At 45.0% G+C, this 12,076-nt stretch overlaps 1 protein-coding gene across 2 annotated transcripts in view; it reads right to left on the reverse strand.

The window, feature by feature from the left end:
* Nucleotides 1-12,076, reverse strand: part of LOC126191087 (UDP-glucosyltransferase 2-like) — a 113,493-nt gene that overhangs the window by 32,154 nt on the left and 69,263 nt on the right. For both annotated transcript variants that reach the window (XM_049931813.1, XM_049931812.1), the window contains exon 4: nucleotides 942-1,148. In XM_049931813.1, coding sequence (XP_049787770.1) covers nucleotides 942-1,148 — 207 coding nt within the window. The remainder of the gene's footprint in view (nucleotides 1-941; nucleotides 1,149-12,076) is intronic.

Below are 12,076 nucleotides of genomic sequence, written 5' to 3' on the forward strand. Positions count from 1 at the left end.
TCGCAACCACTGCTTCCCTTTCGTGCCCCTCGACTCTTATAACTGCCATCTGGTTTCTGTACAAATTGTAAATAGCCTATCGCTCCCTGTATTTTACCCCTGCCAGCTTTAGAATTTGAAAGAGAGTATTCTAGTCAACATTGCCAAAAGCTTTCTCTAAGCCTACAAATGCTAGAAACGTAGGTTTGCCTTTCCTTAATCTAGCTTCTAAGATAAGTCGTATTTCTACGGAATCCAAACTGATCTTCCCCGAGGTCAGATTCTACCAGTTTTTCCATTCGACTGTAGAGAATACGCGTTAGTATTTTGCATCCGTGACTTATTAAACTGATTGTTCGGTAATTTTCACATCTGTCAGCACCTGCTTTCTTTGGGATCGGAATTATTATATTCTTCTTGAAGTCTGAGGGTATTTCACCTGTCTCATACATCTTGCTCACCAGATGGTAGAGTTTTGTCAGGACTGGCTCTCCCAAGGCCGTCAGTAGTTCTAATGGAATGTTGTCTACTCCCGGGGCCTTGTTTCGACTCAGGTCTTTCAGTGCTCTGTCAAACTCTTCACGCAGTATCATATCTCCCATTTCATCTTCATCTACATCCTCTTCCATTTGCATAATGTTGTCCTCAAGTACATTGCCCTTGTATAGGACCTCTATATACTCCCTCCACCTTTCTGCTTTCCCTTCGTTGCTTAGAACTGGGTTTCCATCTGAGCTCTTGATATTCATACAAGTGGTTCTCTTTTCTTCAAAGGTCTCTTTAATTTTCCTGTAGGCAGCATCTATCTTACCTCTAGTGAGATAAGCCTCTACACCCTTACATTTGTCCTCTAGCCATCCCTGCTTAGCCACACAAAGATTAGCGTGACCTAAAAAGTTGGAGCGCAGTATCGAATAACTCGAAATGCAGATGAATTTTCGAAAAAAGTACAGTGACGGTACCTGCGGCAGGGGCTGCGGCTGCCCGATGTGGAGTCCGCCGACCTCGACGACGTTGGGCAGCAGCGGCACTGCGCCTCCGATGGTCCAGTGCGTGTTGAGGAGCACGAGGCTCGTGGCCGACAGCGACTGCCCCAGCGGCGGCAGCTGCGCGCCCAGGTGGCGGCGGTGTAGCTCCTCTGTGTCCGCATAGAGGGCGCGGTGGCGCACCTGTCGGCGTCGAGAGGTCTTGACGTGGCAACAGAGAGACACGCCCGACGACAGCCGTGCGCTCAACAACACTTTGGTGGTGCCACGTCACAAATTAAGACTACATTTGCGTACAGCATCACGATGGGCATATCCCTGTGTGGAGGGTCGGACGACAACGAAAGTTCCCAGATCCGTCTTCGTGATACGGACGATGGTATGGGATCCCATATGGGATCCCACAGGGGCCACAACGTGATCACAACTGCCCTCACGTAGCTGACAGTTTTGGCAGCGGATGTTACGTTACTGACCTGACAAGGACGGTAGCTGTGCCCTGTATTGAAGATCTCTGTCACGTCATCTTTCAACAGGATGATGCAAAACTGCATCTGATAATGTATTACTGACAAACGGGCACTGTACCATACGTCAGCCACTGTAGTTCACGATAACGAAAGTTCCCAGATTCGACGTCATCATACGGACGATGGTATGGGATCCCACAGGGGCCACAACGTGATCATAACTGCTTCACGTAGTTGACATTTTTGGCAGCGGATGAGACATTACGGACCTGTCAAGGACGGTAGCTGCGCCCTGTATTGAAGGTCTCTGTGACGTCATCTTTCAGCAGTATGATGCAAAACTGCATCTGATAATGTATTACTGACAAACGGGCACTGTACCATACGTCAGCCACTGCAGTTCACGGTAACGAAAGTTCCCAGATTCGTCGTCGTCATACGGACGATGGTCTAGAATTCCACAGGGGCCACAACGAGATCACAACTGCTTCACGTAGTTGACAGTTTTGGCAGCGGATGTGACAGTACTGACCTGTCATGGACGGTAACTATACCCTGTATTGAAGGTCTCTGTGACGTCATCTTTCAACAAGATGATGCAAGACTGCATCTGACGATGTGTTACTGACAAACGGGGACTGTACCACTTGTCAGCCACTGCGGCTAATGATTACGAAAGTTCCCAGTTCCGTCGTCGTCATACGGACGATAGTATAGGATTTCACAGGGGCCACAACTTGATCACAACTGCTTCACGTAGTTGACAGTTTTGGCAGCGGATGTGTTATTACTGACCTGTCAAGGACGGTAGCTGTGCCCTATATTGAAGGTCTCTGACACGTCATCTTTCAACAGGATGATGCAAAACTGCATCTGATAATGCATTACTGACAAACGGGCACTGTACCATACGTCAGCCACTATAGTTCACGATAACGAAAGTTCCCAGATTCGACGTCATCATACGGACGATGGTATGGGATCCCACAGGGGCCACAACGTGATCATAACTGCTTCACGTAGTTGACATTTTTGGCAGCGGATGAGACATTACGGACCCTTCAAGGACGGTAGCTGCGCCCTGTATTGAAGGTCTCTGTGACGTCATCTTTCAGCAGTATGATGCAAAACTGCGTCTGATAATGTATTACTGACAAACGGGCACTGTACCATACGTCAGCCACTGCAGTTCACGGTAACGAAAGTTCCCAGATTCGTCGTCGTCATACGGACGATGGTCTAGAATTCCACAGGGGCCACAACGAGATCACAACTGCTTCACGTTGTTGACAGTTTTGGCAGCGGATGTGACATTACTGACCTGTCAAGGACGGTAGCTGTGCCCTGTACTGAAGGTCTCTGTCACGTCATCTTTCAACAGGATGATGCAAAACTGCATCTGATAATGTATTACTGACAAACGGGCACTGTACCACACGTCAGCCACTGAGGTTCATGATAACGAAAGTTCCACATTCGTCGTCGTCATACGGACGATGGTATAGGATTCCACAGGGGCCACAACGTGATCACAACTGCTTCACGTAGTTGACAGTTTTGGCAGCGGATGTGACATTACTGACCTGTCAAGGACGGTAGGTGTGACCTGTGTTGAAGGTCTCTGTGACGTCATCTTTCAACAAGATGATGCAAGACTGCATCTGATAACGTGTTACTGACAAACGGGCACTGTACCACTCGTTACCCACTGCGGTTCATGAACTCCCTAATTGAGTTGAAGCAGCACTGAATGAAGCACAGTGTCATCCAAGCTCGGTTTGATTTTTTTGCCCACACTGGGTGTTGTTGTCAGACGTGGCAGAATTTGTGCTAAATTACGTCCTTACGGTCCTTCTGTAGACCAAATCACCTACAGATTTAGTCATGTATTGTTGCTGTAGCGTATACATATACAGGGTGAAAAGTATTTAAACCGAAAAACTCTGGGAGGTTGTAGGGGACATCAAAACAAATATTTTTTCCTTATGTCATTTTTTCCTATGAGGAGTATTTAAGACGGTGGAGGCCGTATTACGCTCTTCAGTTGTTAGAGGGCGTATTACGCTCTTCAGTTGTAGGCAACTGCTGTCCATCAGTGTATTAGTGCATTGTCTCTGTTTACTAATGGAGCGACACACCTGGAGAGCGCAGCACAACGGACGAGCTGCACAGCGGGTTTATCAACAACAATATCCTAATCGCCGTATCCCGGATCATACGACCTTTGCTGGTGTGTACCAACGTCTGCGTGAGACCGGGTCATTTAGCAGATTACCTGGACAGGGACGCCGTCGCACGGTAAGAACTTTGCAATTTGAGGAAGCTGTCTTGCAGCATGTGAAGCGGGATCCTTCAATCAGCACTCGTGCTATTGCACGTAACATGGGGACGAATCAGACGACTGTAAGAACAGTCCGTCGAGAGCAATTGTTACGTCCATTTCACTTACAGCGTGTCCACAACCTGGAAGCAGTTGATTATCCACCCAGAGCACAGTTTTCGCAGTGGTACCTGGGACACTGTGAAATGCGTCCCACATTTCCATCCTCTGTGTTGTCTACCGATAAAGCAACGTTCGGGCGTGATGGAGTCTTCAACATGCACAATTCGCATGTTTGGAGTGAGGATAGCCCACATGCCACAGTTACTAGCGCTTATCAAATGCGGTTGTTCGTTAATGTGTGGATCGATATTGTTGGGGACTGTTTAATTGGGCCGTATCTGCTACCTAGGCCATTAAATGGCAGGCACTATTACAATTTTCTCGCCAGAGCATTGGCAGAATTGCTGGAAAACGTCCCGCTCCCTAGAAGACAACGCATGTGGTTCCAACATGACGGGGCGCCGGCACATTTCAGTCGTCGTGTGCGTCGATTCCTGGACCGATGGTTCCCAGACACGTGGATTGGCAGAGGTGGTCCTGTACCATGGCCTGCTCGCTCCCCAGATATGTCCCCTCTGGACTTCTTTGTTGGTTTAATTAATTTGTCGCCAGAGAAATCTTCCTCTACCGGTTTACATACTCCTCATAGGAAAAAATGACATTAGGGAAATATATTTGTTTTGATGTCCCCTGCAACCTCCCAGAGTTTGTCGGTTTAAATACTTTTCACCCTGTAGTAACAGAAATTCATTATTTGCTATCTCCTGTGGTGTTCCAGTTTCAGTGGCCAGCAGCATATTCACAAGAAGATGTCCAAGAATAGTGTAATGTTTATTTATGGGCCTCCATGTTAAGGAGCTTTAGAAAAGCGAACATTCTGGAGTGGACTAAAATGCAAAAGAAAACACAGCACAATTATGTTTAACAGTTTAACAAAAAACTCTCATGGAAGAAAAGAAAGTACCAACTAATAAGCGAGGCTGAATTACTTTACCGAAGCATATCCAGGTGTTCAGTACAACATGTCTCTGGAGAGATATGTGCTGGAGTACCTGTACTCTTTTGTAGGGCACTGCAGGGATACATCGGGCAAACGTGGAGCATGAGCCCGCAAACACAGTCCCACTATTGAAAGGTAGCGCCTACTCCCACTGTCCGTTAATATTATAGGGATTTGATTACAGAGAAAGGTGACAACCAGAACCAGAGTAAATAACATGTTGTAGTAATTTATGCCAGTTCGTTTCCCGTTAGTTTCCTTTATAGTTCGTTTGGAATAAACTTTAGAAAAAGACTATGATAAAAATAATTTCACTGTAGGAATACTGCGCCATACGTTAATTTCTTATGTCCCTTGATGTCACAGTTTCAGTAACATCGCAAAAAAACTGATAATTTTTTCGAATTGCGGACAGAATGTGGAAATATTTGAGAAATATAATGATGAATCGAAATTGTAGTTACTTTTAAATAACGACAGATGGAACGAGGAACATTCAGCATTCTAAATACAGGCAGCATCACAATGTTATGTATCAAAAAAAAAAAAAAAATTTAATATTTTTGTAGATCAGAGATATTTAAAAAGTTATGCATATTTGAGAGTGTCAAAGACCACTTTGTTGACAAAATACGTAGCTCACGCACTGCTTTCGCCCACGCACAACGGTTGCACATTCCTGATGAAGAGATCTGTTATCTGTATGTCTGATATTTAGGGACTTAAACCAGCCCAGTTTCGTTTGTTGTTTTCCTGCGTACACTTTCCAGCTGCCACCAGCTGGTGTGTGGTCGCCAACACGCATTGCTGTGAAGACCCTCGACTTGCTAATTGGCGGTTCGATTACAAGTGGTAGAGATCATAAACATGGTGACGACATTGTTAAATCACTAGAAGCGCCTTCAGCTAGAGGACAGCCACAAATTACCCTCCGACCATGCACATTTAAGTTTCACGTAGTGCAACCCGAATTACTGTTTGTAAAATCGGGAACGGATTCTTTGAAAAATTTGATGAATAATAGACCAACAGCATTTACACATGGGTTTTTGAAAGGACGTGACGCGCTATTGCAGAAGATAGTACAGATCCAATATAGAAAAAAGTGCCCTGAACATACTCCCAGAAACAAATACTTCTTGAGATATGAGCCTTTTCCGTGTGTCGAAAAAGGTCAGTACTCAATGATATAAGGTGTCTTTCTCTGACATTCAGTACCCGTTTCTTATTAGTTGTGTTTGCCTCTGTAGTTAGTCCCGTTTTGTGCACTCGTTAGAGATACCATACACAATCGTCTCCTACATCACCTATATAGTACGTATCGTTTTGAGTTTGTTGTGACATCAGATCAATATTTGCGATTTGGAGGAAAGTGCTCAGCATGAAAAGTGAAATAGAATGCTATTGTTCCACGCAGTAATATGCAGTCATGATGGCCTCATAGGGGTTTGATAACTGCGTCAATTAACAGGCCTGTGTCACGTACACTGAACAAAACCTTGAACGCCTCTTTTATGTGAAAAATAAAATTTCGCTGGTTGTTCCAGCTGCATACAAAAAAGAATGATTTTTAACAAGGACAATACACGACGGCAGACCTCACCGGATGTGGAGGAGCTCGTGATGCGACGAGTCGACAATGATCCTCATCACACAGTTATGGTCGAGCCGGGACGTTATTCTCGTCACATACATCGAGTACAGTACCTCAGGCGGCGAGACTACCCTGCCAGATTCCATTTATGACAATTCGTTCTCAGACGGAGAGGTGGCAAACTGTAGTTCATAGCTTAGAGGTTACTTACAGTTGAGGCAGGATTCACACAGAGTGGGATAATAAATTACCAAAACAAACACATGTGAGAATATGTCATACTTATAGGGCCGGACGCAATACCACGCAATGAACTGGATGTTCATGGCAAATCTTTTGCTATTCGAGAGCTGCACTCTTCTAAAAACACAGCGGATGTTGAAATTGCTTGGGCTTCCGCAGCCAAAGCCAGTTGACATAAAAGTTTTCTCAGTACCGCACAGCGTCGTAATGTAAAAGCTATACTGGAGAAACCACCGTTTTGGCCACGGTTACAGGGGCCTTTCTGGTCACCTGTAGCCCCTGAATAACGCTGTTGTAACCGTCGCTGAAACGTCGGGTTATCCGGTAGAGTTTTTACTTTATCACGCGGTACGATACTAAGAAAACCAGGTGTGTGCTTCCCAATCTATGTCGAGTTCTTTCCTATGCTCTATTACGTCAATAGCCGTATGCGTAGGTGCGCTAGCTATAAGTATTATACTTATCTTGATACTGTAAAATAATCTTAAATGGTTGTTTCTAGCTACTTATATTGTCATTTTCCTTTATAAAGGGTAATTCACCTGCCCCTGCCAATGTCGTTTTATGCAACCTGCAATGTTATATCTGTTTTCATAAATCACGCGTGACATTTACAGTTTATACACTCCTGGAAATTGAAATAAGAACACCGTGAATTCATTGTCCCAGGAAGGGGAAACTTTATTGACACATTCCTGGGGTCAGATACATCACATGATCACACTGACAGAACCACAGGCACATAGACACAGGCAACAGAGCATGCACAATGTCGGCACTAGTACAGTGTATATCCACCTTTCGCAGCAATGCAGGCTGCTATTCTCCCATGGAGACGATCGTAGATATGCTAGATGCAGTCCTGTGGAACGGCTTGCCATGCCATTTCCACCTGGCGCCTCAGTTGGACCAGCGTTCGTGCTGGACGTGCAGACCGCGTGAGACGACGCTTCATCCAGTCCCAAACATGCTCAATGGGGGACAGATCCGGAGATCTTGCTGGCCAGGGTAGTTGACTTACACCTTCTAGAGCACGTTGGGTGGCACGGGATACATGCGGACGTGCATTGTCCTTTTGGAACAGCAAGTTCCCTTGCCGGTCTAGGAATGGTAGAACGATGGGTTCGATGACGGTTTGGATGTACCGTGCACTATTCAGTGTCCCCTCGACGATCACCAGTGGTGTACGGCCAGTGTAGGAGATCGCTCCCCACACCATGATGCCGGGTGTTGGCCCTGTGTGCCTCGGTCGTATGCAGTCCTGATTGTGGCGCTCACCTGCACGGCGCCAAACACGCATACGACCATCATTGGCACCAAGGCAGAAGCGACTCTCATCGCTGAAGACGACACGTCTCCATTCGTCCCTCCATTCACGCCTGTCGCAACACCACTGGAGGCGGGCTGCACGATATTGGGGCGTGAGCGGAAGACGGCCTAACGGTGTGCGGGACCGTAGCCCAGCTTCATGGAGACGGTTGCGAATGGTCCTCGCCGATACCCCAGGAGCAACAGTGTCCCTAACTTGCTGGGAAGTGGCGGTGCGGTCCCCTACGGCACTGCGTAGGATCCTACGGTCTTGGCGTGCATCCGTGCGTCGCTGCGGTCCGGTCCCAGGTCGACGGGCACGTGCACCTTCCGCCGACCACTGGCGACAACATCGATGTACTGTGGAGACCTCACGCCCCACGTGTTGAGCAATTCGGCGGTACGTCCACCCGGTCTCCCGCATGCCCACTATACGCCCTCGCTCAAAGTCCGTCAACTGCACATACGGTTCACGTCCACGCTGTCGTGGCATGCTACCAGTGTTAAAGACTGCGATGGAGCTCCGTATGCCACGGCAAACTGGCTGACACTGACGGCGGCGGTGCACAAATGCTGCGCAGCTAGCGCCATTCGACGGCCAACACCGCGGTTCCTGGTGTGTCCGCTGTGCCGTGCGTGTGATCATTGCTTGTACAGCCCTCTCGCAGTGTTCGGAGCAAGTATGGTGGGTCTGACACACCGGTGTCAATGTGTTCTTTTTTCCATTTCCAGGAGTGTAGTTTATGAAGACCAGGTATAATTGTGGGTGTCATAAAACGACGTTGTTAAGGACAGCTCAAACACCCTGTATATCATTTTTATATTTGTGCCATGCTGTTATCAGAGAAAAAAAAGTAGAAGAGTGATAACTTCACTGAGCACCTCCCAGCTATGATAGGAGAGAATGGATCATATATCGACAAGTATTTGTTTCATGGACATACGTTTACAATTCTTTTCTCGTTATGAGTTGTACTGTATCTTTTAGAATATGAGACAGCAGTGTAAATTTTGAACATGGTCATTTGCACATATGATTGTCAACGAAATGTATTTATTGTTATTACAATTTCGATCAAATGTCACTATTTAATATTCAGGGTCATTCAAAAGTACCTCCAGTGTTGCAGAAGACGGCTGCGCGAAAATGAGACGTAGAACAAAATAGCATATCTCCGCGGACAGAGCGTGTCTGCATATTTTTAAATCACATTACGGGTGGCTAGTACAGAACACTCGTCATGACGTAACAGATGTCTGTAATTGGATGCAGTTTATTGACGTCGTTGACAAACTGCATGGGTGGACGCAACAGCAGCCCAGTTTATAAATCTGTTCAATGGGTTGCCTATCCGCAGGTACTAACTGACGCGATGCTTCAGTACGGAGCAGACGATTTGTCTATATGCGCCGAGTAAGTGTTTTGAGCTAAGATAAATTAGTCTTCACAGTCCCCCCCTCCCCCCCTCCCGCAGAAATCTCCTAAAAAACACATGCAGACTGGCCAGCACACCGACCCGCCGGGGAGATCTGATATGGGGTCAGCATACACCCGCGTCCTGGAAGCGGTTACGTTAACTAGCCCCGATAACCGGGCGGTGGTCTACATGTTCTAACATGCTTGGCTGCTTAGTGTTGCGGTCTGCTGCTACGCCACAACGCACACTTCGATGCTCTGTCCACTGATGTGTGACATTTTTCTCTGTGTTTCATAATTTTCATGCAAACATTTTCTTTAACTGTGGAGGGACTTAAGAGTGACCTGGTACTTAGTCGGTGCAAAAGTACGTACTGATGATATAAACAATATACACTACTGTTACTATTAAATACAGTCTTGATCACGATTTATTTATCAAGGTGACCGGTTTCGACCACTGCTGTGGTCATCTTCAGACCTAAAAGTTGTATACAAAGCTATAATTAGAGGGCTACATACATTAAAGAAAATACATAAAGTTATAAAGCAATAAAACGATGAATTGCCATTGAGTAGGAACCTCTTTCTGTTGGAGAATCACTACTGGAGAAACCAGTGCACGTCTATATGTAATGGAGGCTCCGCCCACTTCTGATAACATGATGTCATTACTAACCAATGAGTTATAAGACGAATAACAATGTAAAATTTCTTAGTTAAAAGAATATTGTCAAGAATTAAAATAAATACACACTTAACTTAGCTTTTTAAACAGCTGTTGTCAATTAAAAAGCGTTAAAATATTTAAATATGTAGGATAAATGAACTTCGGTTTGGCAGTACATGGGTTGCCCTCTCAAGGCCTGTTAGTGAACCATTTGGAACCACTGGTTGCCATGGTGAAGTTGGACGCCGTTCCAAAGATAAGGCAGCAGGCTTCTTTCCACTGAAGTTATTGTAAAGTCGATAGGCGAACTAGTGGTTGCCATGGTGAGGACAAACGTCAGTGCAAAGATGTGGCAGCAGACTTCTTTCTAACGAAGTTGTTGATCAAGACTGTTTTTAATAGTAAATATTTGTAACACATTGATCACTGCCACTCCCACAATGTATTCAAAATGATTAATAAACACTACGTTTGATGAGTAAAGACAATTAGTTGAAATTGCACGTGCAAGAAATCATATTCGTCGATAGCCTTTTTTGGAGTCATTGATTTTCTGATGGGCTCGATAGGGCTCAACAAAAATTCTTCTCTTATTCCAACATCACCATCTCAGAGTACCATCTGCACCCTACGTGCTCAATTATTAATGGGGTTTATACAAGTCTCTTCTTGCCCTTACAATTTTTACTCTCCAGAACTTCCTCAAGTGGAATTCCCTAAGATCTTAACACAAGTCCTATCATCCTGACCCATCTGTTCCACTCCTCGCCGACTCTGCAGAGAACCTCCCCATTCCTTATCCTACCACTCTATCTAATTTTCAGCATCCTTCTGTAACACATCTCAAACACTTTGATTCTCTTCCAGTTTCCCCACACTCTTTGATTCATTAGCAAACTGTGCAGTGTTCCTAACGTTCTTCTTACTGAGCCTGATGTTTGATATTAGCAGACTTCTCTGGGCCAGGAATCCCATCTTTGCCAGTGTTAGTGTGTTTATTGTATTTTCCTTGCTTCGTCTTTTATTTGTCATTTTGCTTTCGAGGAAACAGAATTTCTTCTTCTAGTTCCAATTTTGATGTTGCATTTAGTGTTGATCTCATTTCTGTTACTCATCATTACATTCCTCTTTATATGAAAGCTTTTTATTAGTTCTTTTGGATATATATAAATTGTTGAATTTATGGAACTCCTTCAGCTAACACTAAGTTACAATTACTTCACTTTTAATGGCAACATATATAAACAACCAGATGGCGTAGCAATGGGATCACGTATATCTGGTACCATACCTGACATATACATAAATCGATTAGAACAAAAATTATTTAACAGCCAAGAACCTTGCCTAAAGAAAATTGAATTTTATAGGAGATATGTAGATGACACACTACTGTTAGTGAAAGGGGACACCAAAGACATTACAAATGGTTCAAATGGCTCTGAGCACTATGGGACTTAACATCTGTGGTCATCAGTCCCCTAGAACTTCGAACTACTTAAACCTAACTACCCTAAGGACATCACACACATCCATGCCCGAGGCAGGATTCGAACCTGCGAGCGTAGCGGTCATGCGGTTCCAGACTGAAGCGCCTAGAACCGCATGGCCACACCGGCCGGCAAAGACATTACAGACACTCTAAATTATTTCAGTAATCTACATGATGAAATCCAATTTACAGTGGAAAATGAGCAAAATAAAAGCATCACTTCTCTGGACCTAAATATTACAAAACACAACAACACATGCACAGTCAAAATTCATAGGAAAAACACAATGACTGACACCACCCTGCAACCTCATGTCACCTAAATATCCATAAACAGGCAGCATACAGGTCAATGTTACATAGGGCAACTAAAATGCCATTGAACCAAGAAAACATGCAACAAGAAATAAACACAGTGAAAAAGATTGCAGTTACCAATGGGTACAATGCTTCCATAGTTGACACAATCCTAGAGAAAGTGAAGAAAGACCCAGGTACAAACTACACCACAGAAGAAAAGGAGAGAAACAAATG

This window comes from Schistocerca cancellata, chromosome 6, assembly GCF_023864275.1.
Source record: "Schistocerca cancellata isolate TAMUIC-IGC-003103 chromosome 6, iqSchCanc2.1, whole genome shotgun sequence".
In the NCBI taxonomy this organism is placed as follows: Eukaryota; Metazoa; Arthropoda; class Insecta; order Orthoptera; family Acrididae; genus Schistocerca; species Schistocerca cancellata.